This window comes from Fukomys damarensis, unplaced genomic scaffold (genome assembly GCF_012274545.1).
Source record: "Fukomys damarensis isolate Sample0158 unplaced genomic scaffold, DMR_v1.0_HiC HiC_scaffold_12, whole genome shotgun sequence".
Lineage (NCBI taxonomy): Eukaryota > Metazoa > Chordata > Mammalia > Rodentia > Bathyergidae > Fukomys > Fukomys damarensis.
Window position 1 is genome coordinate 17,895,041 of NW_022900924.1, and position 24,260 is coordinate 17,919,300.

Below are 24,260 nucleotides of genomic sequence, written 5' to 3' on the forward strand. Positions count from 1 at the left end.
GTTCACGGGAGAGGGAGCAGGCACTGTTGGACGGGTTCATCATCTCGGGGAGAGCGTGAAGGGAACTTTTGGAGATGGGTGGGGTGAGGCTTTGCAGCAGGGTGACTGCCTAATGCCACTCATTGTACACTCACAGCAGTAAAGATGGTCAGCTCTGTGGTTTTGTCACGACACAGAGAGCTGGGCGTGGTGGTACTCAGGAGGGTGAGGCAGGTGGATCTCTGTGAGTTTGAGGCCAGCCTGGGCTATATAGTGACTTCAGGGTCAGCCTGAATTACACAGAGAGACGTTGTTGCCCCCCACCCCATAAAAAGGAACTGGGTGTGGTAGGGCACACCTGTAATCCTGGCTATTCTGGAGGCTGAGGCAGGAGGATCACAAGTTTGAGCCCAGGATGGGCAGCTTAGCACTCAGTGAGCTGCTGTCTCGGGGTGGTAGATGGTGGTGGTGGTGGCAGCAGTGGTGAAGGTGAGGGTTGGGGATGGAGCTCAGTGTAGAGACTCCGAGTTCAATTCCCAGAGCCGCCAAGATACACAAAACAACAAGAAAAAGAGCCGCCTGGAGGAAGGGAAGGCTCTACCGGAGCAATCAGCAAGCTTTCCTGTGCCGCTTGAAGCTGGCCTGGGTATAGGTGAGGGGACCCCGGGGCCAGGCCTCCCCCGCTTCCCACAGTCAGAGAGGAGCTGGCGCGCGCGTCTGGAGGCAGAGCCGGGCGCCACTCGCAGTCGCGGTCGCCAGTGAGTTGGAAGCGGCCGCAGCGTCCAGCAGTGGGGTTGCTTAGATCACCTGGGACTTTTGTGGCTGACTCACTGTCCAGGAGCAAGAAAGACTTAGGCGCTGTAGGGCAGAAGCTGTAGCTCCGACAGTGGGATTCCGGGTGAAAGGACTTCTTCCTCAGGCAGCAGAGAGCGGGCAGCAGCAGGAGTGAGGGTCCAGCCAGCTGTTGCTGGGTAGAACAGCGCTGACTTCAGCTCAGGGCCTCACGGTTCGGTGGGCAGTGAGGCTGTGCTTTATGATGTTCCGAGTCTCAGCTGGGAGACTCCACTGGCTGGGGTAACTCACGTGACTGGGGCTGGAGTCCACGGATCTCCCTGCGCTCTGAGGTGTGTCCCTAACCCTTGTTGATTTATTTTATTTTTGAAAATTTGAAACAGGATCTCACTAAGTCACTAAGTTGCCCAGGCTGGGTTTGAATTTATGATCCTCCTGCCTTGGCCTCTCAGACTGCTGGGATGATAGGTGTGCACCACTGTGCCTACTTGGGAGGTTTTTATGTACACATTGAGTGCTGGCTGCAGCGACAGGATTTGATGGGAATGCCCTGCTCGTGACTTCTTTGCTTTGTCACAGCATCACCTCTTGGGATGGTTTGATCTTTTGCTGCCAAGAGTTAATATACCTGCACATAAGGTGGAAGCTATATGGCCTTTTGTGACTTCTCAGAAGTTGTATGGTAGTAGTGGACACCTGTAATCCCAGCACTCAGGAGGCTGAGGCAGGAGGATTGCTGTAAGACTGTCTGAAAAAACAAAGCTGTGTGGAGTCACTTCGCCATATTCTGCTGGTCAAATTAGTCACAAGCCTACTTAGATTTAAGGGGAAGGAACAGAGATTATCCACTGTCTATTAAGAATTGTGCTGAAGAATAAGTCACTGTGTTTAAACCCATCACAAGTGGTAGCTCTGTTTGCTGGGGGAGGCAACAGTGGACTCTGCCATTTCCATCGTGCGGCTTCCAGCTCTGTTTTTAGGATAAATGGACCCATTGTTGCTGTACCCCAGCCTGGGAAGGGGAATGCAGGGAAAGCAGTTGCATATGGCTGGCAGTGGCTCAATACTTGCACCCATTGGTGCGCTGGCATCTTGTTAGGTAACTCTTGGCGCTACTGTTACTCCTAGCTGCAAGGGAAGCTGGGAAATGTAGTCTGTAGCTGGAAGGGATACTGGTAAATGTAGTCCTTATCTGGACAGCCATTACCCAGCCACAACTTGGAGGGGTCATGTTACTGAAAGAAAACAAGAGATGCTCAGTATTAGGACAATTGCTTTTTGTAAAAGTATGTCTTTTTTGGGCCAGGGATTTAGCTCAGTGGTGCCACTGCCTGAGTTCGACCCCAGCACCAAAAAAAAAAAAAAAAAAAAAAAAAAAAGCACTCCGAGACCATAATGTTAAGTGAAACAAATCAGACACACAAGTTTACATATTGCATAACTTTTCTTATTTGAGAAGCTCACGGTATAAATAATTAAAAATGACAAAAGATAGTAGTAGGACACAGGGAGATAGATCTTCTGTAGATTGGAAAGCAATCCAGAAATGGAGGGGTAGGGGAGCAGAGAGGAGGGGAAGGAGAACAAAAAGAATTAACATGTGTTAAAGTATGTTAAGTACATGTACCACCACCCTAAGATGAATGTAAACATTATGCACTACAAAAAATATTAATAACAAAGTTTAAAAAAATAATTCTGAAGACTCACACCAAACTAATTGCCAAAATATGACTGAGTTGGATAAAAGGGGGATGTTACATCATCCGTGTTGTTTTAATTGTGACGAATGTTTGCAGGTATAATTTATACACATTCTGAAAAAATGACTTGTACTAAGAATAAAACCCGTGAGGAACCGATGCTGCTGTCTCCAGCCCCACGTTAAGAGTTTTTCTTAGTGAACAGGCAGCAGTGTCACAGGGCACTACACCGAGATGGACGTCAGGAGCCTGGGGCTGGTGTGCTCTGCACAGTGGGTTTCAGTAAGTGTTTGTTGAATTAAAAAGAAAGAAAGAAAAAGAAAAGAGAAAAGAAATGGGTCTGAAGGGAATTTAGACGTCCAGGAGGGAGGACCGGTTACAAAGTTGTAGCCGCTCAAAATACCTAAGTCTAGCCCACTGCTCAGCAGGTGCCTGGTGGTGACTACTGAGTTACACAGTTAACAGTTTGCCAGGAGGGTAGATATTATGTTACTTGTTCTCATTACACAGAAGTAAATAGTAATAAAGGAGGCAGGGGAAACACTTGGAGGTGGTGGGTGGGTTTACTGGTGATGGTGAGGTTGTACTTAGCTCCAAACTTACCGCGTTATGTGCATTAAATGGTAGGGCTCGCAGCTTGCTGTATGTCAGTCATTCCTCAATAAAAGCACATTTGTGTGTGTGCGTGGGTGGGTGGGTAGGTGTGTGGGCACCCTGGGAGCTGAACCCAGGGCCTTGCACATGCTAAGCATAAAATATTTTTGTTTTTTAAGCAACACACTGCTAGGTGTGGTGATGCACACCTGTAATCCCAGCCCTGGAGGCTGAGGCAGGAGGGTCGCTGTGAGCTGGAGGCTAGTTTGGGCCTGTCTCAAAAAACAAAACAAAAAACCCTCAAACAAAACCCACTCCACAAACAGATTTATAGAGTACAGCCTGGAAGAAAATGTAGAAAAAAGACTGGAAGGAAAAATTGGTAGCAAAGGTTGTTTCTAGGGAAGAGGAGGAAGATGGGTTCCTAGTATTTTTGAAGTGGATGTTAGCTGTGGCTGTAGTGTTTGAATTTTTAACAAGGGTGCTGTCTTAGCTCTGTTTTATTTTATTTATTATTTTTAGACAGGGTTTCACTATGTAGTTGAGACTGACCTGGAACTCACTATGTAGTCCAGGCTGGTCTTGAACTCACAGCGATCCTCCTGCCTCAGCCTCCCGAGTGCTGGGATTACAGGGGTGCGCCACCACACCCAGCTCAAGTGTGCTGTCTTAATGTTTTACTTGTGACATTAAATATTCACATCCTCCCCACCCCAGAAGGACTTGCTGCGCACCTGACAGCTGCTTCTGCAGCCCTTCTTGTCTTTTTGTGCTAGAACTAACTACCCCTGAAGGGAGGTTGTGCTTCCCTCTATCTCCCCAGACTCTTATCCCAAGGCCCCACCTTCCCTGTCCTCCCCCTGTGGACCTGGAGGATTTTTTTTGTTATCAACAGATAGTTTTTAAATTTTGGGTTTTTGAGACAGGGTCTTGCTATGTAGTTCAGGCTGGCCTTGAACTCATGTAGGCTAGGCTGGCCTCTTCCTGCCTCAGCCTCTCAAGGGCTGGGATTACAGGTGTGTGTCCCCATACTCGGCATTTTATTTTTAATTATTTATTTATTTGTCATTGTGGTACTGGAGATTGAATCTAGCAAGTGTTCTGAAACTGAGCTACACCCCCAGCCCTTTTTATTTTTTGAGTCAGGGTCTTACTAAGTTGTTCAAACTGGATTTGAACTTATAATCCTCCTGTCTCAGCCCAAGTGGCTGTGGTTACAGGTGTGCTCTAATGTGCCTGGCTCACAACAGTGTTTTTGTCAGAAGAGGGCTGTCAGCACTGAAGAATTCAAAAGTGATTCGAAGGGCCGGAGATTTAGCTCAGCGGTTCGATGGCCTGCCTTGCAAGTGCAAGGACCTGAGTTCAATCTCCGGTACCAAAAAAAAAAAAAAAAAAAAGTGATTCAATAGTCTCTCTTCATACAGTTAACAGCATTTTATGTATTTATTTATTTTTGGTGCTGGGGATTGACCAGGACCTTGAGAATGGTAGGCAAGTGCTCTACCACTGAACTATACTCTCTGCCCTGGGTGAAAGTAGAAAGTGGGTGACTGCCGGGTGTGGTGATCTTTCGGACAGGAGGATCTATGGAGAGCTCACCTTGATCCTCCTGCCTCAGCCTCCCGGGTGCTGGGGTTACAGGTATGCACCACCGCACCCGAGACCTTGTTTCAGCAAGTGTTCAATCCCTAGCAAACGAAAACAAGCAGCAGTCCATGAAAGAGTCCAGGCACAGTTCTTTGTTGAAGGAGACTAGAGATACTGGCTGTACTATAACCGCAAAACCGAATGGGACCCAGGGCCTGGAGGCAAACTGTAAAAGAGACAACGGAGTGTGAATTGTGGGAATGGTGCCTGAAGTCCCAGCGCTGCAAGTTTCGATGCTGGGTATTTGACAGCTGCATCTGGACATGAAAGAGATACACTGTTCCCAGCGTATTGGAGAGGCCTGCTGGCTACAGCCACCCCTGGGTTACACAGAATGGGCAGAGCTTTTTGGTGAAAAGCCAAATAGTGGAGACTTTAAACTTTGGGGCCATATGGTCTCTGTCAAAACCCGTGCCCAGGCAGCCCCAGGCCTTGTGTAAAGTGGGCGTGGCTATGCCGGCAACACCGGCATGGAGGCTGCCACCCCATGCATGTGTCCTTTTCACACGACACGAAATATTCTGATTTCTTTCAGCCCAGTGAAACCCATTTCCATCTTCCTGTCCATGCAAGATTAGATAGCTAGATTTAGAGAGTGGGCTGTGCTTTATTGCTGCCTGATCTAGGAAAAGACACACACTCTGGAGATCAGTAACTACAGCAAGCAGTTGGTGAATCTGGGGGAAGAGTATAGAGGAGTTCTCTGTACCCTTCTTATAATTCGGCGGGATTGCAATTATTATAAAACTGCGAGGTATGAGGTATGGAGGCACACGCCTGTAATCCTCGTCCTCTGGGAGGCTGAGGCTGGAGGATTGAAAGTTCAGGCTCAGCCTAGGCAATTTAGCATCTTAGCTAGGAAGGTGGTTCAGTGTGAAGAACCTGAGTTCAATCTTCAGTACTGAAAAAAAAAAATCAAAATAGAAGCAGAGCACGATGTTCCTCCGTGGGGGGCCAGCGGGGAGGGGGAAGCTGTGACTGCATTTTCCAGTCAGATGGGCAGTGACTCACTCAGCCGACCTTGGCTGTTGCTCCTTATTGTCATCTGCCCACTTGATTGTCTTCACTTCTTCCCCATTCTTCCTCTGGTTTAATTAAATTTTTGTTTTGTCTTGAGAGACAAGATCTTGCTAAATTGGCTGTGTTTCCTGGGCCGGCCTTGAACTCGTGATCCTTCTGCTTCAGCCTCCTGTGCGAAACCATGTCCGGCTCGTTTAGCTTTCTTATCTAGGGACCCTGCGCACCACGGGTGAGGGTTTGGGCTCTGTCCTCACTGTCTGACTCCACCCCCCCTTTTTTGGTACTGGGGATTGAACTCAGGACTTGTGCTTTTAAGGCAGGTGGTGTCACCACTGAGCTTCATCCTTGGCCCTGACCTCCCCTTTTCTCTCCCTCTGGTAAACACGCTTCTCTACCAGCTGAGAAACCAGCTGTTTTATGCATGTCCCCTGGCCTAGTGATTTTTATTTTTTTATTTTTTTGGTACTGGGGATCGAACTTGGGACCTTGCGCTTGCGATCCAGGCAGTGGCACCACTGAGCTAAATCCCCAGCCATTGGCCTAGTGATTTTAATTTCACGTTCTTCTTCCCCTCACCTCTAGAGGTGTTATTTTTTTGGCAGGTGTGCTGTGCAACAGTTCAAGAATGAAGTTTTCCGTTCTCCCGGCATCGGGATAGAATGCCTTCTTGTGGTCCCACATGGTTATTTCCAAGAATGGGATGTTCTTGAGAGAGTTGATGGAGCAGTTCTGTCTGGGATAGGGAGGGTGGCCTAAGAGAAGAGAGGGAAGAAGTATGCGCTTTTCCTACAACTCTTCATTCCCTGGATTGAAAACTCAACGCAAAGGGAACAGGAAGTGAAAAGGAAGCCATCAGTTTCTATAACAGAGCAGCGGACAGCCTGCCAATCAGACTCAACAAGAGTAAGAGCTGAAATCCATCTTGCTATACTAAGATACCTGGGACCGGTATCTTAGCTCATGGCTTTGGAGGGTGAAGAGTCCAAGCTCAGGGCACATCTGGCAGGGGCCTCAGGCTGTGTCCCACGGTGGCAGCCTGTGGGCATCTATAGGTGCGTGCACAAGAGGTCAGCTTGAGCGGGGCCCACGGGGAGGTGCCAAGGTTGCTTCTAACAAGCCATTCTCAGGAGTACTAACCCAGCCCCATGAGTCCCGGGGGCAGGAGGCCCTTGCAGAGGTGCTGCTCCTGTGACCATAATTACCTCCTACTCAGTCCCATTTCTTAAAGGCCCCACCCCCACTCTGTTCCATTACATGGGGACCAAGCTTCCAGTATACGAACCTTTGGGAAACCATATCCAAGCTATAACATATGCTGTAAGAATTCTGTCTAATTCTGTTTTCCTGCCTGGCTTCATGGATAACAAGGCTGCCCCTACTCATAACAGCCCAAGGGGAACTTTTATAAGATTACAAAACCCAGCAGAAAAGAGCATTTGGGAATCAGGCCTTCTAGCCAGAGTTCCAGGACTGACTCTCACTGGTCGGCAGGAGCCATGTGTTCAGGTTTGAACCAATCAGCTGCCAGGGAGCTGGAGGATTCTGATTGCTCAGTCTGAATCCTATGACTACCTTGAAAGGGGGACCTCCAACTTCATCCAAAACCGTTTGGATTCAAGAACTGGCAAAGTTGGGCGTGGTGGCGCACGCTGGTAATCCCAGCACTTGAGAGTCTGAGGCAGGAGGATCGCTGTGAGTTTGAGACCAGCCTGGGCTACATAGTAAGTTCCAGGTCAGTCTCAACTACATAGTGAGACCCTGTCTCAAAATCCAAAAAAAAAAAACTGGCAAGAGGTGCATCCTCGATGATGTATGTAATTGGTTGCTGTTCCCAGCAGGTTAAAGACTTGGATGTTCGGTCAGGCTGCCTTCCTCAATTTCTGTCCTAATTTTCAGGCACGTCCTTGGAGGTTGTATTATTTTAGCCATCAGCCTATGACCTCTGGCATGCTTCCCCTGACCCGTTCGTGTTCTCCCATCCCCTTCCTTCAGGAGACTCACAGGATCTACAGACAGAAGTTGGAGGAACTGACCGCCTTACAGACCCTGTGTAGCGGGTCCATCAACAAACAGAAGAAGCGCCTCAAGGACTTGCGGCTGGAGCTCCAAAGGTAGGTGAGGCTGAAACTTGAAGGAGTCCGAGAAGTACTGAGCAGTGTCCTCAGCCTGTTTTTTATTTTTATTTTTCCTGTGTTACGATTGAACTCATGCCCACTCTACCGCTAAACTGCTCCTAGCCCTTTTGTTTATTTTGAGATAGAGTCTTGCTGTGTAAGTTGCCCAGGGTGGCCTTAAACTCATGACTGTCCTACCTTAGCCACTTGGCTGCCACCTTTTTTTGTTTTGTTTTGTTTTGTTTTTTGAGTCAGGGTCTTGCTATGTAGTTCAGGTTGGTCTTGAACTCAGTGTACAGCACAGGCTGGCCTCGAACTGGTGGAAACCCTCCTCTTCAGCCTCCTGAGTGCTGGTGTTATGGGTGGCCTAAGGCTCCTTTGCTTTTGTTTTGTTTTCCAGTTCAGGGGATTGAACTCAGGACCTTGAACTTGCAAGGCAGGTGCAGCACCACTGAGCTAAATCCCTGGTCTGCAAGGCTCCTTTGGTTTTAAGGGACCAGAACCCAATTTAAAACTGGTTTAAGCAAAGAATGGAAATTTTAATGGAAAAAAACAGGAATAGTTTCAGGCATCACTGGATCCAGGGGTCAAAGGCTGTTTGTAGAAGTTGTTTTTTTCCTCTCATTTCTGCCTTCCTCTAGTTTGGCTTCATTTCATGCTGTCTCCTCCTGGTTACCAACGTGGCCTTGTGCAGTGCCACATCCTGTCCACCAGCTTCCTAGTGGTATTGCTACCCAGATAAAAGGCAAACTGCTTGTTTCCTTGTCTAGACTTCCACATACTTCTCTATCCTCTAAAATTCAGGCTCTTTAGAATAGGTTTTTTTTGTTTGTTTTTTGAGACAGGGTCTCACTATAGTTCAGGCTGGCTTTGAACTCACTGTGTAGCCTAGTTTGGCCTGAACTCATGGTGATCCTCCTGCCTCAGCCTCCCAAGTGCTGGGATTACAGGCCCTTCCTTTAGAATAGTGAGGAAAAACAATAGTTTTGCCAGCCAATACCCATTGCGCTTCTGCTGTGTGCCAGGTATTTTTCCAGATTCGTCCTGCTGTGTTTACTCAGGTCTTCCTCACAGGCTCTTCTCAGGAAGGTAGGCCTGATGGTAACCCTGGAAAACACAGAAGAGAGATTCAAGGACTTTGCCAAGATCACAAGGCTCCAGGGAGTCAGGCACATGCCCAGAGGATACAGAACAGAAGCTGCAGCTGGGCGTGGTGGTGTAGACCTATACTTCCAGCACTCTGGGAGGATGAGGCAGGAAGATCTCAAGTTCAAGCCCAGCCTGGGTAATTGAGTGAGATCATATCTCGGGGACATAGCCCCGTGTGGCATCCATGGGTACAATCCTCAGCCCTCATAGAAACAAAAACACACAGAACTAAGGTGTGGGCTGGGTTGGGTAAGCTGAGGGTGAGGAGCTGGCGGCCCAGACCCTTCGTCCATCTGAGTGGCACTGCTCCCTTTGCCTCTCCCCTAACCATAGGTACAAGCGCCATGCAGGTCGGGAGGAGGTGGAGCTGGTCCAGCAGATGGGCGCACACATCAAGGAGCGGCAGAACGTCTTCTTTGACATGGAGGCCTACCTGCCCAAGAAGAATGGGTAGGAATGAGAGCCCTGGGGCCTGAGGTGGGCAGGTGGTGAGGGGAGTGCAGGTCGAAGGAGGAGGATACTCCCCCATGAGTTCTTCCAGCGGCTGTGACCGCCCGAGAGGACTCATCCGAGGGGCCAGCCCCCGCGCACCACCTGGGGTCCAGTGGAAGGTGTGCTCTCCTGGGAGAACCGAGCCGAGCCCAGTGCCTGCTGTGCAGCCCCCAGCACTGTGCTGGCAGCTCCCATGATGCCGGTCACTTATCCTCAGCCTCCCATTTTCACAGGGTTTGGAGATGAGTGAGCTTCTGTCCTGGGGGCTCGGCCCAGGCATGAGTTAGGTGGCAGTCATTTTCTACTCTTTTACAGTATTGCACAGACCCACCCGCTTCTCTGGCTGACTCTTTGTGATTTTACACCAGCCATTAATCTTTATGTTACAAATGATACAGTGTCAAACTCAAAGTTGTAAAAGAAAAGAAATGGAGGACTCATTGGCTCCTGCAACTAAAAAGCCCATATATAGCTTCAGTTTTGGCTGAATCTTGCTGCTCAAATGATACTGTTAGGAACTCTCATATAGCTTTCTTTTTCTTTTCTTTTCTTTTTTTTTTTTTTTTTTTTTTTTTTTTTTTTTTTTTGGTACTGAGGATTGAACTCAGGACCTTGTGCTTTCAAGGCAGGTGTGGTGCCACTGAGCTAAATCCCCGGTCCTTAACATATTTTCTTTTCTTTGTCTTTTTTTAAAAAATTTTCTTTTCTAATGTATACATTTCAATCTTAGACTTTATAAACTTTATAAATCGCCCCCACCTGTTCTGCCTGCTTAGTAATTCTAGTAAGCAGTTATTGGAAGAGTCCCAGGGCTGATTCTCTTTGGCCTAGATTGTGTCACGTGACCATTCATCAGTCAGGTGGCTGTACTCCTTTGATTGAGTTATGGTCATGTGCCTTCCCTTTGGGACTGAGACTGGGAGTCACATGATCATTCTTAAACCAATCAGAAAGACACTCTGCTTTGATTGGATGAGCCATGGTCATGTGCCTGCCTCTGTGGCTTAGTTGAGAGGTGTGATTCTCTGAAGAGACCTGTGCTGCCCCTATAGGAAATGGGGATTGATTTCTTCTCTATACTTCTGCTCCAGTTCTAGCAGACTGGAAATGCTCTGAAAATCCAATTGCAGCTAGAGAAAAAAAAAAGCCCTTCCATTTTTTTTTTTTCCTCTCTTCAAACGTCTACTTATTCTTCCAAAGCCAATTCATATGTCACCACCTCAGCGCAGTCTTTCTAAACCTCTGCTCCTCTGGAGTTTATCCTTCCTCCCTGAGGTGCTACAGCCCTTTCTTTGCACTTTTGTTAGTGCAAGCGTCTTACCATGAATAATTCTTGCCGTTTCCTATGGAAGCTAGACACACACATACACAAGGACCCAGAAATTCCACTCCTGAGTAGTTACTGATGAAATGAATTTTCCGTTTTCCAGGAGAGGAGTATGAGACCGCTCACAGCGGATCAGCCAGACACCAAAGACAGCGTTGTATGATTGATTGTGTTTCTATGAAGTGTCCAGAACAGGCAAATCCCTGGGGAAAGAGAGTAGGTGCAGGGTTGCGGGGTTGGTGGGGGGACGGGGACGACGACTTTAGTGGGCGTGGGGTTCTTTTTGAATGATGGAAATGTTCTGAAATTAGGTAATGGTGATGGTTGCACCACATTGCAAATATATTAGAAACCATTAGATTGTGTACTTTAAAAGGCTAAATTTTATGGCAGGTGAATTATACCTCAGTTTTATTTTTTTCAGAAAGCATGTTCACAGCCAAAAACTGAAAACACATGGATAAGTCTGGAGGACGTTATGCCCAGTGAGATAAGCCAGATACAGAAAGAAACACACTGCATGATCTCATTTATATGTAGACTCCAAAAAGGGTGAAAATCGAATATACAAAAAAGAGGAGAGCAAAGAATTGTCACCAGTGGCAGGGGACTGGGGCAGATGGGGAGATGAGGAGGACAAACTCGCAGTGTGTGGGATGAAAAAGTCTAGAAATCTAGTGTTTAGCATGAGGACTCTGGTTAGGAATTGTAGTCTTGCATATTGAAAATTTGCTAAAAGTAGATTTTTTTTATACTTGATATTGAACCCAAGAGCCTTTGAGCTCATCTATATTTCCAGCCCTTTTTTGTGTTTTGATTTTTGTGGTACCAGGGATTGAACTCAGGACCTTGTGCTCTGTACTTGTGAGGCAGGCGGCTGAAGCACTGAGCTGAATACCTGGGCCATCCAGCCCTTTTTAAAATTTAAAAGTTTTTGTTTTCGTTTTTTGTTTGTGGCAGGGTCTCACTATTTAGTTTGTCGGGCTCATACACCCTATGTCTGCCTCATAAAGATAATCTCAGCAAGTACCTACAGAGAAACAACAACTAAAGAACAGAAACTGATACAAGCTAAATACTTAGGAGCAGGAGAACCAAATCAGTGATAGTCATTTTACTCAGTGGAATACTGTCCTCCACAGCAAAGGAGGAGGCAGAGGGAATGTGTGTCAGGGGTTCTGCTCCCAGTGTACCCCCAATGGAGAGCTGCCAGGCATGAAAGAGTCCACAGAAGCTCAGAAAAAGGCAAAACAAGCCAGGCCTCATGGCACTTGCAGCACTTGGGAGGCTGGGGCAGGAGGATCATCATGAGTTCAAGACTGTTCTGGGCTCCACAGTGAGTTCAAAGCCAGCCTGAACTGCATAGGCAGACCCTGTCTCAAAAAAAGATAAGTAAAAAAATCATGATGTTCGTGCTTAAGACATGTACTTGGGAAGGTTATGCCTAATGGTTTTTAATTTTTGTGATAGCAAAGTTATATTTATTAAGATAGTAAAACAGATTCTGTGGAATGAATTTGGGCCAACTAAACAGTAGGAGAGTACACTCTATGCTGTGAGGGTGGACCACCATGCAAAGCAACACAGTGGCCAAGCCTTTGTTTTATTTATTTGTTTATTTAGGTTCTTCTAGAGATGGAGTCTTGCTATGTAATTCAAGATGACCTTGAACTCACTATGTAGCCCAGGCAGGGCTCATATGGCAATCCTCCTGCCTCAGTCTTCCAGATTATAGGCACACACCACCACCACGTCTGATTTATGCCTTAATTTTATCTTATTTATTTAGATTTATATAGTACCAGGAATAGAACTCAGGACCTCCTGCTTGCCAAGGAGGCACTGTACTGCTTAGGTACATCCCTGGCCCTATGTCTTAATTTTAAAAAGCATCCTATTTATTTATTTATATATTTTGTACCGGGGATCGAATTCAGGACCTTGTGCTCGCGAGGCAGGTGGTGGAACCACTAAGTCCCCGGCCCAGGAGCATCCTTTTTAAATTGACCTGGAGACCACACCTCTGCCTTTGCTGCATTGGCTGGAATTAGTCACGTGCCACATGGGGCTGCAGAGGAGGCTGGGAATAGGGTTGTGAGTCCGCTTCCGTGGGGAAGTGGGTTCCTGACACCATTGTGCACACTGTTGCCAGTTTCTCTAGTTAATCACTGTTGCCCCTTGATGGTTGGCCGCCTGTGTAATGTCCTGTTTTCTGATGTTGGTGCTTGGCACACTCGCTGGTGTGAGTCGGTTTGACTGGACGTGCTCCTGGGGCCTCCCTGTGTCCCTCACAGCTTTGTCTTTCTAGGATCTACTTAAACCTGGTCCTCGGCAATGTGAATGTGACCCTGCTCAGCAACCAGGCCAAGTATGTACCCCTGTCTGTCCAGGGTCCCGGGGGCACCTGCCCCTCAGGGAAGATGGGCCCAAGCTAGGGTTTGTGCAGAAAGCAGAATACATTAGCGCATGGGGCTCTGGGTTTTGGTCTTTCTAGCCCCGTCCTCCTCAGTGAGTAGATCACTGGGGGAACTTTCCTTCCTTTGTGTGTGTGTGTGGTACCAGGAATGGAACTCAGGACCTATGCTTTCGAGTCAGGCGCTGCACCACTGAGCTAAATCCCCAGCCCTTCCTTTTTGCTTTTGTGGTGCTGGGGATTGAACTCAGGACCTCACGCTTGCTAGGCAAGTGCTCTATAGCTGAGCTGTACCCTCAACCCTCTCCTTCCATCCTCCCCAGGGTCACTGCGGTGGCCAGAGTTCCCTCTTACCAGGCATGTTCTGTTCCATGCATGTCACAGCATTTCTCACAGGAAGCGGGGCCTCCTGTCCACCCGTGTCAGTCCATGTCCTGGTGACTGTGACCCCTGGGGTTTGATTTTGGTTGTGGGAAGGGGGTCCAGAGGCTCCAGATCCTGCTGCAGAATTCAGGGAGAGGGGACCTTTTGTAATTGATCCTCTTTCCCTCTTGGTTGTCACTCATTCACGGCCTGGTCTCTCAGCAGGATGGCAGGTCCTTTGGGGTAGGGCAGGAGCACTAAGCCCGGGGTGGACAGGGCTGGGATCCTGAGCCTGGGCAGGGGAACAGAGTGTGTGACCTTCCTGGGCGTCTTTCATGACAGGTTTGCCTACAAGGACGAGTATGAGAAGTTCAAGCTCTACCTGACCATAATCCTGCTCCTGGGGGCTGTGGCCTGTCGCTTCGTCCTTCACTACAGGTAGGGGCGCGTGGGGCACGGGGAGGAGGCCGGGGGGCTCTTGTGCTCCTGTGGTGTTGCTGTGGGAGGCATGGTTCAGAAGGACCAGCTCCCTGGGAAGTGGTGGGAAAGAGCCTCTGTGCAGGGAGCATTATCCTGCCATAAGACAGATGCAGCACCAACCCATGCTATAGCAGAAGGACAGGAAGCAGCTTGCTGAGACCAGGAAGCTGCGTGTAAAAGGCCACATGTATAATTCCAAGCACGTGAGATTTAAGAGCAGGAAAATCCATGGAGACAGAGTAGCTCAGCAAGGAGAGAGTGTTTGTATGTTACAGTTTCTTTCATTTTTTATTTTTTGAGCCAGGGTTTCACTATATAGTTCATACTGAGCTTGAACTCACTATATAGCCCAGGCTGACCTTGAACTCACAGTGATCCTCCTGCCTCATCCTCCCGAGTGCTGCCGTGCTTGGCTCAGAATTTCTTTGGAGTGATGAACATATTCTGGAATTAGGTAATGGTTATTTACACAATTCTGTTAACACAGTCCATCTGTATACTTTAAAAGGGTGAGTTTTATCTGGCATTGTGGCACATACCTATAATCTGAGCAGTCTGGGAGGCTGAGACAGGACAATCACAAGTCTGAGCCCAGCATAGGCAGTTTAGGGGCTAGGGATCTAGCTCAGTGGCACCTGTGTCATAAGTTCAAGGTCCTGAGTTTGATGCCAGTACCAAAAAATAAACAAATAAAAAGACCAAGCTCATAGCGCATGTGAAGGCTCTGGGCTCAATCCCTAGTACTGCAGCAAAAAAAAGAAAATGTAAATTTTGTCTTATGTGAATTATATCTCAATTATTAAAAAGAAAAGAAAGAGCAAGAGCGAGCCCAGGCTGCTGGCTTTAAGCCCTGGCCTTGAGACAGTCTGTCGTGAAGGGCAGGTCCCTGTGGGAACCTCTGCCTACCGTCTTTCCGTAAGCAGAGGTGACGGTGCAGTGTGGTCCAACTGTGTCCTCGTGGGGCCAAGCTCTGAGGGGGCCAAGAAGCCGCGGAGTCGCACTGCTCCCCCTGGCCTGCGTTTCCTGCCCCACGGGAGGCTGAGGCGTCTGGCTCAGGCATGTGGCCTGCGTGTCTGAGAGCTGGTGGTGCTCAGCTGAGCGTCCCAGCAAGGATCTGCTGCGCCAGCCAGCTGCCTGGGCCTGGCCTGCTTCCCCAGGGCAGAGGCTGCACTCGCCAGCACGGGCTGCTTGTGTGCATCTCCGGAAAGGCTTGAGAGTTGCTGGCGCGGCCATGGTCCAACCTGCACTGTGCTGTCACGTGCTCAGCATCAGGCACCCTCTCCCCTTTCCCTTGGCTGCCCTAACAAAGTGACACTTATTTGGGGGCTTAAAACAACGGTATATTATCTCAGTCCTGGAGGCCGGAAGTCAGAAAACAAGGTACTAGCAAGCCTCGAATGATGGGACTTGCGTATAATCCCAGCACTCTGGGAGGCTGAGGCAGGAGGATCTCAAGATGGATCTCAGCCTGGGCAATTTAGAGAAATAGTGACATCCCCGGCACCTGCACTATCTTACCCAAGTCCCATGGCCTCTGATTTTCTCAGCAGTAGGCTTCCGAGCCTCCTCATTCCAACTCTGGCCAGTGTGGCAGTTCTGGAGTTAGAATGGGAACACAGGCAGCTTCATAGTGCTGGGGGCGCTGTCCCGGGGCCTCTGTTTGTGAAACTTGATGCTGCCCACAGCAGCCCCGCTTGGCAGGTGCCTTTGCTCCTCACTCTGTGGGTGCCAAGTGTTGGCTTGGGAGAGTAACTCGCTTGTTTATGGTCCCACAGCTGGGAACAGGCTGCCCGCTCCCAGACTCAGGATTTGAACATGGGCCCTGGGGTTCCCGAACCCTCTCTGGATTCTTCCAGGCCCAATGTCTGTCCATTGGCTGAGGGCAACTGTCCCCAACCACAAGGCACAGTCAGTAGCCTCAGAGGTGTCTCCTGGTGTCTTCTGTGGTTGAAGCTGTTCTCCTCTCCCACCCAGGGCTGTCACAGTGGGGTCCCCATTTTGTGGGCTCAGGGACCTGGCTTTCTCCTGTCCTTTCTGTGTAGACAGCTCCTACCTGTGCTGTCCCTTCTCCTCCCAGGCTGGAGGGTCCAGGTGACACTAGGAGGTGCAGGGGACCAGCCCACTGGTGTCAAGGGCACCTTGGAGAGAGGGGTGTGTGTGTCACTATCTTCAGCGCTTGCAGGGAGTCAGCTTCCCAGTTAAAGACAGAAAGCTGAGGCGGGTGGGTCTCTGGACAAGTCTGCCTATCTCAGCCCGGAAGGCCCTATCTGCCTAGCTACCCCTCACCCCAGTACTGAGGATTGAACCCCGGGCCTTTGCACAAAACTACATCCCCAACCTTTTAAAAAATATTTTAAAATTTGAGACAGCTTCTCACTAAGTTGTCCAAGCTGGGCTTGAACTTGGATCTTCCTGCTCAGCCTAGCTGTGGCCACTGCAACAGGGGAGCTGGAATTGGTTCTTGCATTAGCTTCACAGCCTGTGTGGGTTTCATCTGCATAACAGTTTGCTGCTGGGTAACAGGGATGGGGGAGTGCGCACCTTAGACCTACAAACAGCCTCACAGGAAGTAGTAAGTTTCCCATTCTTCAAGGCCTGCGTCTGCTGAGGTGGTGCACACCTGTATCTTAGCACTGAGGAGGCTGAGGCAGGAGGATCACTATGAGTTCCAGGCCAGCCTGAACTACATGAAACCATGTCTTAAAAAAACCAAAAAATAAAACTAAGGAACAAATAGGGCCATCTTGCCAGAGGCTTTGGGAGAGCCAGGCTGCCCTGGGCTGAGTGGGCCGGGGCTGAGTGTGCCTCAGCCAGAGCCGGGAGTGCAGGTGGGCTGGGCGTCATGGTGGGCGAGGAGCTGCCTGCCTGGGGGATCCTAGCTGATTCCGGACGTGGCCCCTGTGGTCGTGTTGAGGGAGCCAGGCGGCTGTCCTTGCTTCTTACACGGTTCCCCCCAGGGTAACAGATGAAGTCTTCAACTTCCTGCTGGTATGGTATTACTGCACCCTGACCATCCGCGAGAGCATCCTCATCAGCAACGGCTCCAGGTAACTGGGAGCCTGGTGTGGGCGGGGCCAAGGGCGCCACAGGGCATCCCAGAGGGATGGTGCCTGCAACCTTCCTTCCTTTTCTCCCTGGGGCCCATGACTGTTCAGACACAGGAGGAGGGAAATTCTGATGCTGTTGGTGCACTCTCCTTCCTGATGCCAAGCAAAAGAGACCCTAACTCAACTGATTTAGCATAACAGCAAATGTGTTATTAAAAACAAAACAAAACAGATTAATTGGGACCAACTTCAGGTAAGGCTTGATCCAGGTGTTTAGAAGAGGTTATCAAGACCCAGTTTCTCTCTGTCTCTTATCTCTGACTTCTGCTGCATTATCTTTATCCTCAAGCTCATGTCTTCATGCCTAGCAAATGAGGCACATTTCTCTTGGCTGAGGATCTCACCGGCTGGGTCCCCTAGGTTGTGTCCAGCTACTGTCTGGGTGGCTCACTTGTGTATGTCTGAATCAGCCTCTGTCACCAGTGCACATGGCCAGGCGTAAGCCTCACACACTCCCTTAGCTGTCAGGAGTGGATCAGAAGCTTCTGGAATGGTTCCCCAGGGAACACTGGGATATTGGTACCAGAAGGGTGGATAGATTTGGGGGACAAAGGGGAAGGGTGGACAGGTAGCTGAGATGGAAGACTCCTGGTCCCAGCCCCAATCTCTCACTGAGCAGCTCCATGACCCTAGGCTGTCTCGGAGCCATTGTATCACTGTAGCTGAATGGATGCAGGTGCCGTTCTGTTTCCCCATCTCTGGAAGGCTCTGAGTTCAAGAAGCTCCACAATTTTCTCTCCATCTCCTTTCCATACTGCCTGTGCCCAAGATGGGTCTTGGGACCCAGTTAAGACCTCATCCTGGTACGAAGTTCAGGGATCTGGCTTCCATCCCCAGCAAGTTGGAAAGAAATAAAGATGCCTGACTTGCGACCCTGAGGAGAATAAGGATCAGCCGACAGCTGTGTATTCAAGATTGGGGAGTTGGCCGGGCGTGGTGTTGCACGCCTGTGATCCCAGTACTGTGGGAAGCTGAGGCAGGAGGATCACAAGTTTGAGCCCAGCCTGGGCAACTTAGTGAGAACCTGTCTCAAAATTTAAAAATAGGCTGGGGGTGTAGCTCAGGGCAAAGGCTCTGTGTTCAACCCCTAGTGTTGAAAAATAAACTACAAGCATCCAACAGAGACTGTCCTTGGCTGAGTCAAGAGGAGAGGGCCCCCTGCAAAGCTGTGTCCTCCACGGTTATGTCATGTGGGCTTTGCCCTGGTGTCATCTAAAACTTAGCTCAGTGTTTCACAAGCCCAAGGTCCCGAGTTCGATCCCCAGTACCAAAATATAAATAAGTAAGGGGAAAGCCTTAGCAGATAACCAACATGCACAGCTTCCCTTCATCTTGGAGGAAACAGCATTGTCTCCTTGGGGTGTGGTTAGGGGGAAGCCCGGTAACATCCGGGGGGCAACGGGGCCAAGGGAGTAGTCGATGCATCCTTACCACTCCCTGAACCCCGCCTGTCTTGGGCTTTCACCCTCCTGCTGGACTCTGTCTGATCCGGGGCACTGTTCGTCTCGATGAGTCGTTCATACTTCAGCAAGAGTTACTCTAGGCAGCTTTGTTTGTAAAGTATTTGGTGCTGTGGGTACAGGGTGGTTACAGAGAGGAGGAGGCAGGACAGAGAGGATCCCTGAGTGGGGGTCAGCAGGGTGCCAAGGGGAGGGAAGGTGTAGCCAGAGCCTCGCTTGCCAGTCTGTAGGAATGGCCGTCTCAGGTCTGCTGCAGAGCTCTCTGTGGGTCTGCTGCACACCCCGAGCCACTCCTCACACATTTCTCGAACATTTCCTGAGGCCGCACACTGAGCTGCAGACCCTGAGGTAACTCAAACTTGCCTCTTATTGACGTGCAGAATTCTCGAAAAAGGCCCTGTCATGGCCAGTAGGTTTCCAGGGACCCTGAGTTGTAACAGAGCCATAGCCACAGCTGTTCCGGGATTGTCTTCCAAGCTGGCCTGGGCAGGGGAGCCAGGATGGGGCTGGTGGCTCGGACGGCACCCTCTGCTTCCACAGTGACCTCAGGAGCCTTGGGCACTGGTGGGCGCAGAGCCGAGCAGGTGGGTTAAGTCTGCTGACAAAGCAGTGACTCATCCTGGGCACCTGGCGGAGATTCCAGCTTCCAGCCTCCCCCAGCTCCCTCTCAGAGCAGACCGATCCTGGGGTGGCCAGGGAGAGGCCTGGGGGTTTTCTGCTCCAGCTCTGGCCCCTGCCCAGGGAATCGCTAAGACACCATCTCCAGAGACCGAGCGAGGAGGTGTGGAGGGCTTCAAACCCAGGCGTCATGGGGCCGGCGTGGGCGCTCAGGGACAGTACCCAGCAGACACCCAAGGCTGTGACAGATGGCTCGAACCTGAGCTCTGCAGTGAGCAAAGGTGCTTGAGGCCACACTGGGGTTGGAGACAGCAGGGCTGAACGACAGGGGCCTCCCTCGCTCCCCTGTTTGGCATGGCCAACTCTCTTTTGTCCTGACCCTAGTTGCACCTGAGACCAGAATCGAGCCAGGAGCTGTGATCAGGGAATGAGGCCGGGGGTGGAGACTTCCCATTATAAGACGTTGCCCATCTGAGATGAGCTCCTTGGCTCAGCAAGTCAGCTTCCCTTGCAGGGTCTGCAAAGGATGGCAGCTCGCCCAATAGGGACTGTAACTGAAGGGGCACATAGGAGCCCCTGTAATTGGCATTTCAGGGAGATGAAACGACACTGTAAAAAGCCCTCTAGCTCCTACCTGATCAGCAACCCCAGAGTCCCTCCCCGTCCCCAGATCCAGTGGGAATTCTGAGTCAAATTTCTGATTGGTTAGGCTTGGGTCACCTGCTAGCCTGTAGGCCAGTCACTTACAGGATGGTTGCAGAGCCCTGATTGGCTGGCTCTGGGCCATGTGCCCCAATACATTCTTCCGCACCCTGTAGGCTGTACTGGAGTGAGGTCGTTTCTTCCCAATATGGAGTTGCAGACCATAGGGTCTGGGAGAGACTGGGATGGGCAGCAATCGACAGATGGCAGAACAACCCGTGTCCACTGCAGTTTTGAGCCGGAATGAGTAACGAATTGACAGTGATGTCGGTTTTCCAATGAGCCAGGCTACAGTGCCTGGCTGTCACTGGCTTTCTTAAGGCCTTGCCTTTGGAACAGACACATAATGGGTGGTAGGCAGGGGAGAATCTGTTGCAGTAGAAACACGTGTAAGCGGGGCAGGTGTTGCACGCCTGTAATCAGAAGGATGAGGCAGGAGGATCTCTGAGTTTGAGACCAGCCTGGGCTACATAGTTCCAGGTCAGTCTCAACTGCATAGTGAGACACTGTCTCAAAAAAAAAGAAATACATGTGCAAAACCGGCCCAGAGCCCTGGGGCAGTGGATAGATGGTGAGGCCCGGGAAGAAGTGATTTCCAACTCCCGGGTTGTCCCTGAGCTGTGTTTAATGGTGGCTTGTGTCAGAAGCGGGCCCTGGGCATCATGGCCTGTGAAATTAAAAGCTGCTGCTCCACTGGGCTTGTTGCCCGTGGTGTCTCAAGCCTCTCCCAGACAGGGAGAGGGCATTTCTCAGGGGACCCTTGGGGAGTAGGACAAAGGAGAGGGGGTGGTCTGGATCTCGGGGCTCCTGTGTGGCCGAGGCCAGACCTCTTGGTTGCCTGTTAAACTGAGGGTCTGAGGACAGGTCAGCTGCTATCACTCTTAGGAAATTGGAGCCCAGGGTCCTCCTGGACTCTGCAGGCAGGAGGGTGAGCCTGGGGTTGGAGAGAGCTAGGACAGAGAAGTACCCAGAGGGATGTCTCGACCTGTTGTGCCTTTTGTCAGCCATTCCGCCTGATGTCATGCACGTCAACATTTCCGAGTGCCCTTTGTTTACTTGGTGTTGCTCTAGGAATACAAACCCATGTAAAACCTCTTAGGTAACTCCTGTGGTGTAATCAGGCGTTGGCTGAGCGAGTGATCTATGTCCAGAAGCATCCCCTGGGCTGTAAAGAGAAGGGAAGGTGGTTAAGATCCAGTCCGTTTTTGTGATGTATAAGCCCGGTTGGAAGGTTTTAAAATGAATCCAGCCTGCTTACTAGGAGTTAAAACTTCAGTGTTGGACTGAAGATGGAGTTCATTTGTCGAGCACCTGTCTCTCATGTCCAGGCCCCAAGGTTTAATACCTAGCACCATAGAAGTAGCACAAAAATAGCTGGGCGTGGTGCCGCATGCCTGTAATCCCAGCACTAGGGAGGCTGAGGCAGGAGGACCACTGTGAGTTCGAGACCAGCCTGGGCTACATAGTGAGTTCCAGGTCAGTCTCAACTACATAGTGAGACCCTGTCTCAAGAAAAAAAAAAAAAAAAAATCAAATAAACAAGGGCTGATGATTTAGCTCAGTGGTTCCACCACCTGCTTTGAAAGTGCAGTGTCCTGAGTTTGATCCCTGGTACCAAAGCAACAGATACAAACAAAAATAAATAGTAGGGGGCTGGGGATTTAGCTCAGTGGTTTGGTGGCCTGCCTTGTAAGCGCAAGGACCCGAGTTCAATCCCCGGTACCAAAAATAAATAAATAAATAGTAGGGCTGGCAATTTAGCTCAGTGGCACTGTGCCTACCTCACAAGTGCAAGGTCCTGAGTTGGATCTCAGGTACCAATAATAAATAAATAAATAACAAAGGGTTGGGGAGTGTAGCTCAGTGTGAAGGTCCTGGGTACTGGTCCCCCAGTACCAAAAAATAAGATTGGCAGAAATTTAAAATGGGATCAGCAGTGTTGGTGAGGGTTTGGGGAACTAGGTACTCATGTACTGGTGATGGGAGTACAAATTGGGGTGGCAGTTTTGGAGTACGATGTAAGTCACATACCTGGTCCAGCCATCCTCCTGGTAGCCCCCATGGAGAAAGTGTCATTGTACTGGGGGACTTCACACGACGTCACAACAGCATTGAGAGGTGTAGGACAATTGTGGAAGAGCCAAGTAGATCAGGCCAGCACTACCTGTTGGAATATTGCTGGGTATTTAAGGAAGACAGGCGAGGTGACAGTCTTTAATCCCAGCACTTGGGAGTCTGAGGCAGGAGAGTCATGAGTTCAGGTCTGCCCTGGGTTAGTGAGACCGTCTCAAAAAGCAAACAGACAAAAAGAGAGAATGACAGATCTGTAGTTTCCAGAGGGCCTGGCAGTTAAGACGCGAGAGTAAGCCGTCAGATGATTTTACTTAAGTCTTAACACAGCGGCCCCTCACCCAACAGCGGGTTCTTGTGGTTCCCTCTTGTGAGAGGCTGGACCTGGAATCCCCTCTCCCTCTCTGCCCTGAGAGAGATCTGGAGTGACAAAGACTACTGTGCCCTTGGACATCCCTACTCCCTCTGGGATGGGCTTGGATCACAGGTCCCAGGGGAGCCAGGAGGCACTGCCTGACTCTGAGTCTGGGGTTGGAAGGGTAAAAGCTCGGAACCCAGCTCCTCCCCCACTTGGCTGCCACCTGTGTCTGGGTGGGGACCTAATCAGCCTCCATTCCTGTTGCACTGAGAGGGCCTTGAGCTGGGCGAGCCTTCGTTGTGCTATCAGGGACCCCACAGCTCCTGGAATGGGGAAAGGAAGTCAGCTGGGCGAGGGCAACAGAAATGAGCCTGGGCGTGTGCAGTCTGTCGTGCTTGTGCCTGCAGCTCTTTGTGCATGTGCACATGTGTGTTTATTCCACACCTTTATGGAGCAGCTGCCCAGATCCTGTTGTACAGATGCACTGGTGAACAGACCAGGTCCCCTGCCCTTCTGGGCTTCTGTATGTGTGGGACAGGACCTCTGACAGCAAATGAGCAACAGCAATACATGATGTCCGACCGTGTTAGCACTGCAAAGGAAGGGAAACAGGGATTCGACCTGGGGTGGGCCAAGGGGCTGCATTGGTCCCCATGGTCAGGGATGGTCTTTGGAGGAGATAAGGAGTGGTCTGAGCCAGGCAGGCCAAAGTCTCAGAGCAAAGCTGGATGTCGTGGTGCACACCTGTAATCCCAGTAATCGGGAGGCTGAGGCAGGAGGATGGCTTCAAATCTGAGGCCAGCATGGATTACTTAGTGAGATGCTCTCTCAACCTCTGCCCTACTCCAAAGTCCTAGAGTAGAGGACAGTAAAGACAAGCCCCTTTGGGCATCTTAAACAACAGACTTTTCTGCCTTGGTGCTGGAGGCCGGAAGTCCAGCGTCATAGAGCTGGTGGGGGGCTCGCTCCTTGCTTCCTTCAGCCACCTCGCTGTGCCCCGCGCTGTCGTTCCCTGTGTGTACGTGTCACACGCCTGCGGTGTCTCCCTCCTCGGAGGTACCAGTCACAGTGGATCAGGGTCCTGCCTTCGTGCCCTCCCTGCAGTCCATCTTTTAAGGCTCTGCCTGCAAATACTCACCTTTTAAGGAACCTGGGGGCTGTTCAGTCCCTAGCAGGCCTGCTGGGGCTGGGATATGTTCTGTTCTGGGCGCTGGAAGCCGACTTGTGGGTCGCTGGTGTAGGACAGACAGGGACGGCGGCGGGGTTGGGGCTCAGGTCCATTTCTACTCCTCGAGCTGCTCCCAGCCTGCAAGGTCGGAGGCAGAGATGAATTTCTCCCCCCTAAGCGCCTGTCCTCTCTTGTTTTCCTGAGAATTAAAGGCTGGTGGGTGTCACACCATTACGTGTCCACGTTCCTGTCGGGAGTAATGCTGACTTGGTGAGCCGCCCCTCACGGGCCCAGGTGTGGGGGTGGAGGGGCTGGTGGGACCGTGGCCCCAGGTCCGGGACAAAGAGGGCTGGAACCAGAGACCTCGGTTCAGCTTAGAATGGGGTTGGGGAAGAGGAACGTCCGTTTCACAGCACGCCCCACCCCTCTCTCCTTCCAGGCCTAATGGACTCATTTATCAGAAGTTTCGCAATCAGTTCTTAGCGTTTTCAATTTTCCAGAGTGAGTATCTGAGTCTGGCTTTGGGGTGGGAGACTGATCTCGGGGCTTTCACCACAGGGTCCCCAACAGGTACTGATGCTGTTACCCCGGTGGGTCCACCTCCTCCCTCAGCCCAGCACTGTGCAGAGGGACAAGAGCAGCCTTTAGGAGCTGTGTCCTTGTGTGGGTGCACTAGCCTCGTCTCTCGGTTTCTTTTTTCCTTC

The 24,260-nt window shown here is 50.4% G+C and overlaps 1 protein-coding gene across 1 annotated transcript in view; it reads left to right on the plus strand.

Moving 5' to 3' along the window:
* The first annotated feature begins 438 nt into the window (after positions 1 to 438).
* The window catches only part of Tmem120b (transmembrane protein 120B), a 27,497-nt gene continuing 3,675 nt past the window's right edge, over positions 439 to 24,260 (plus strand). Inside the window, exons 1-8 of the mRNA XM_010604555.3 lie at positions 439 to 468; positions 7,728 to 7,846; positions 9,332 to 9,448; positions 13,126 to 13,185; positions 13,936 to 14,031; positions 17,031 to 17,120; positions 23,761 to 23,826; positions 23,996 to 24,057. Coding sequence (XP_010602857.1) covers positions 439 to 468; positions 7,728 to 7,846; positions 9,332 to 9,448; positions 13,126 to 13,185; positions 13,936 to 14,031; positions 17,031 to 17,120; positions 23,761 to 23,826; positions 23,996 to 24,057 — 640 coding nt within the window. The remainder of the gene's footprint in view (positions 469 to 7,727; positions 7,847 to 9,331; positions 9,449 to 13,125; positions 13,186 to 13,935; positions 14,032 to 17,030; positions 17,121 to 23,760; positions 23,827 to 23,995; positions 24,058 to 24,260) is intronic.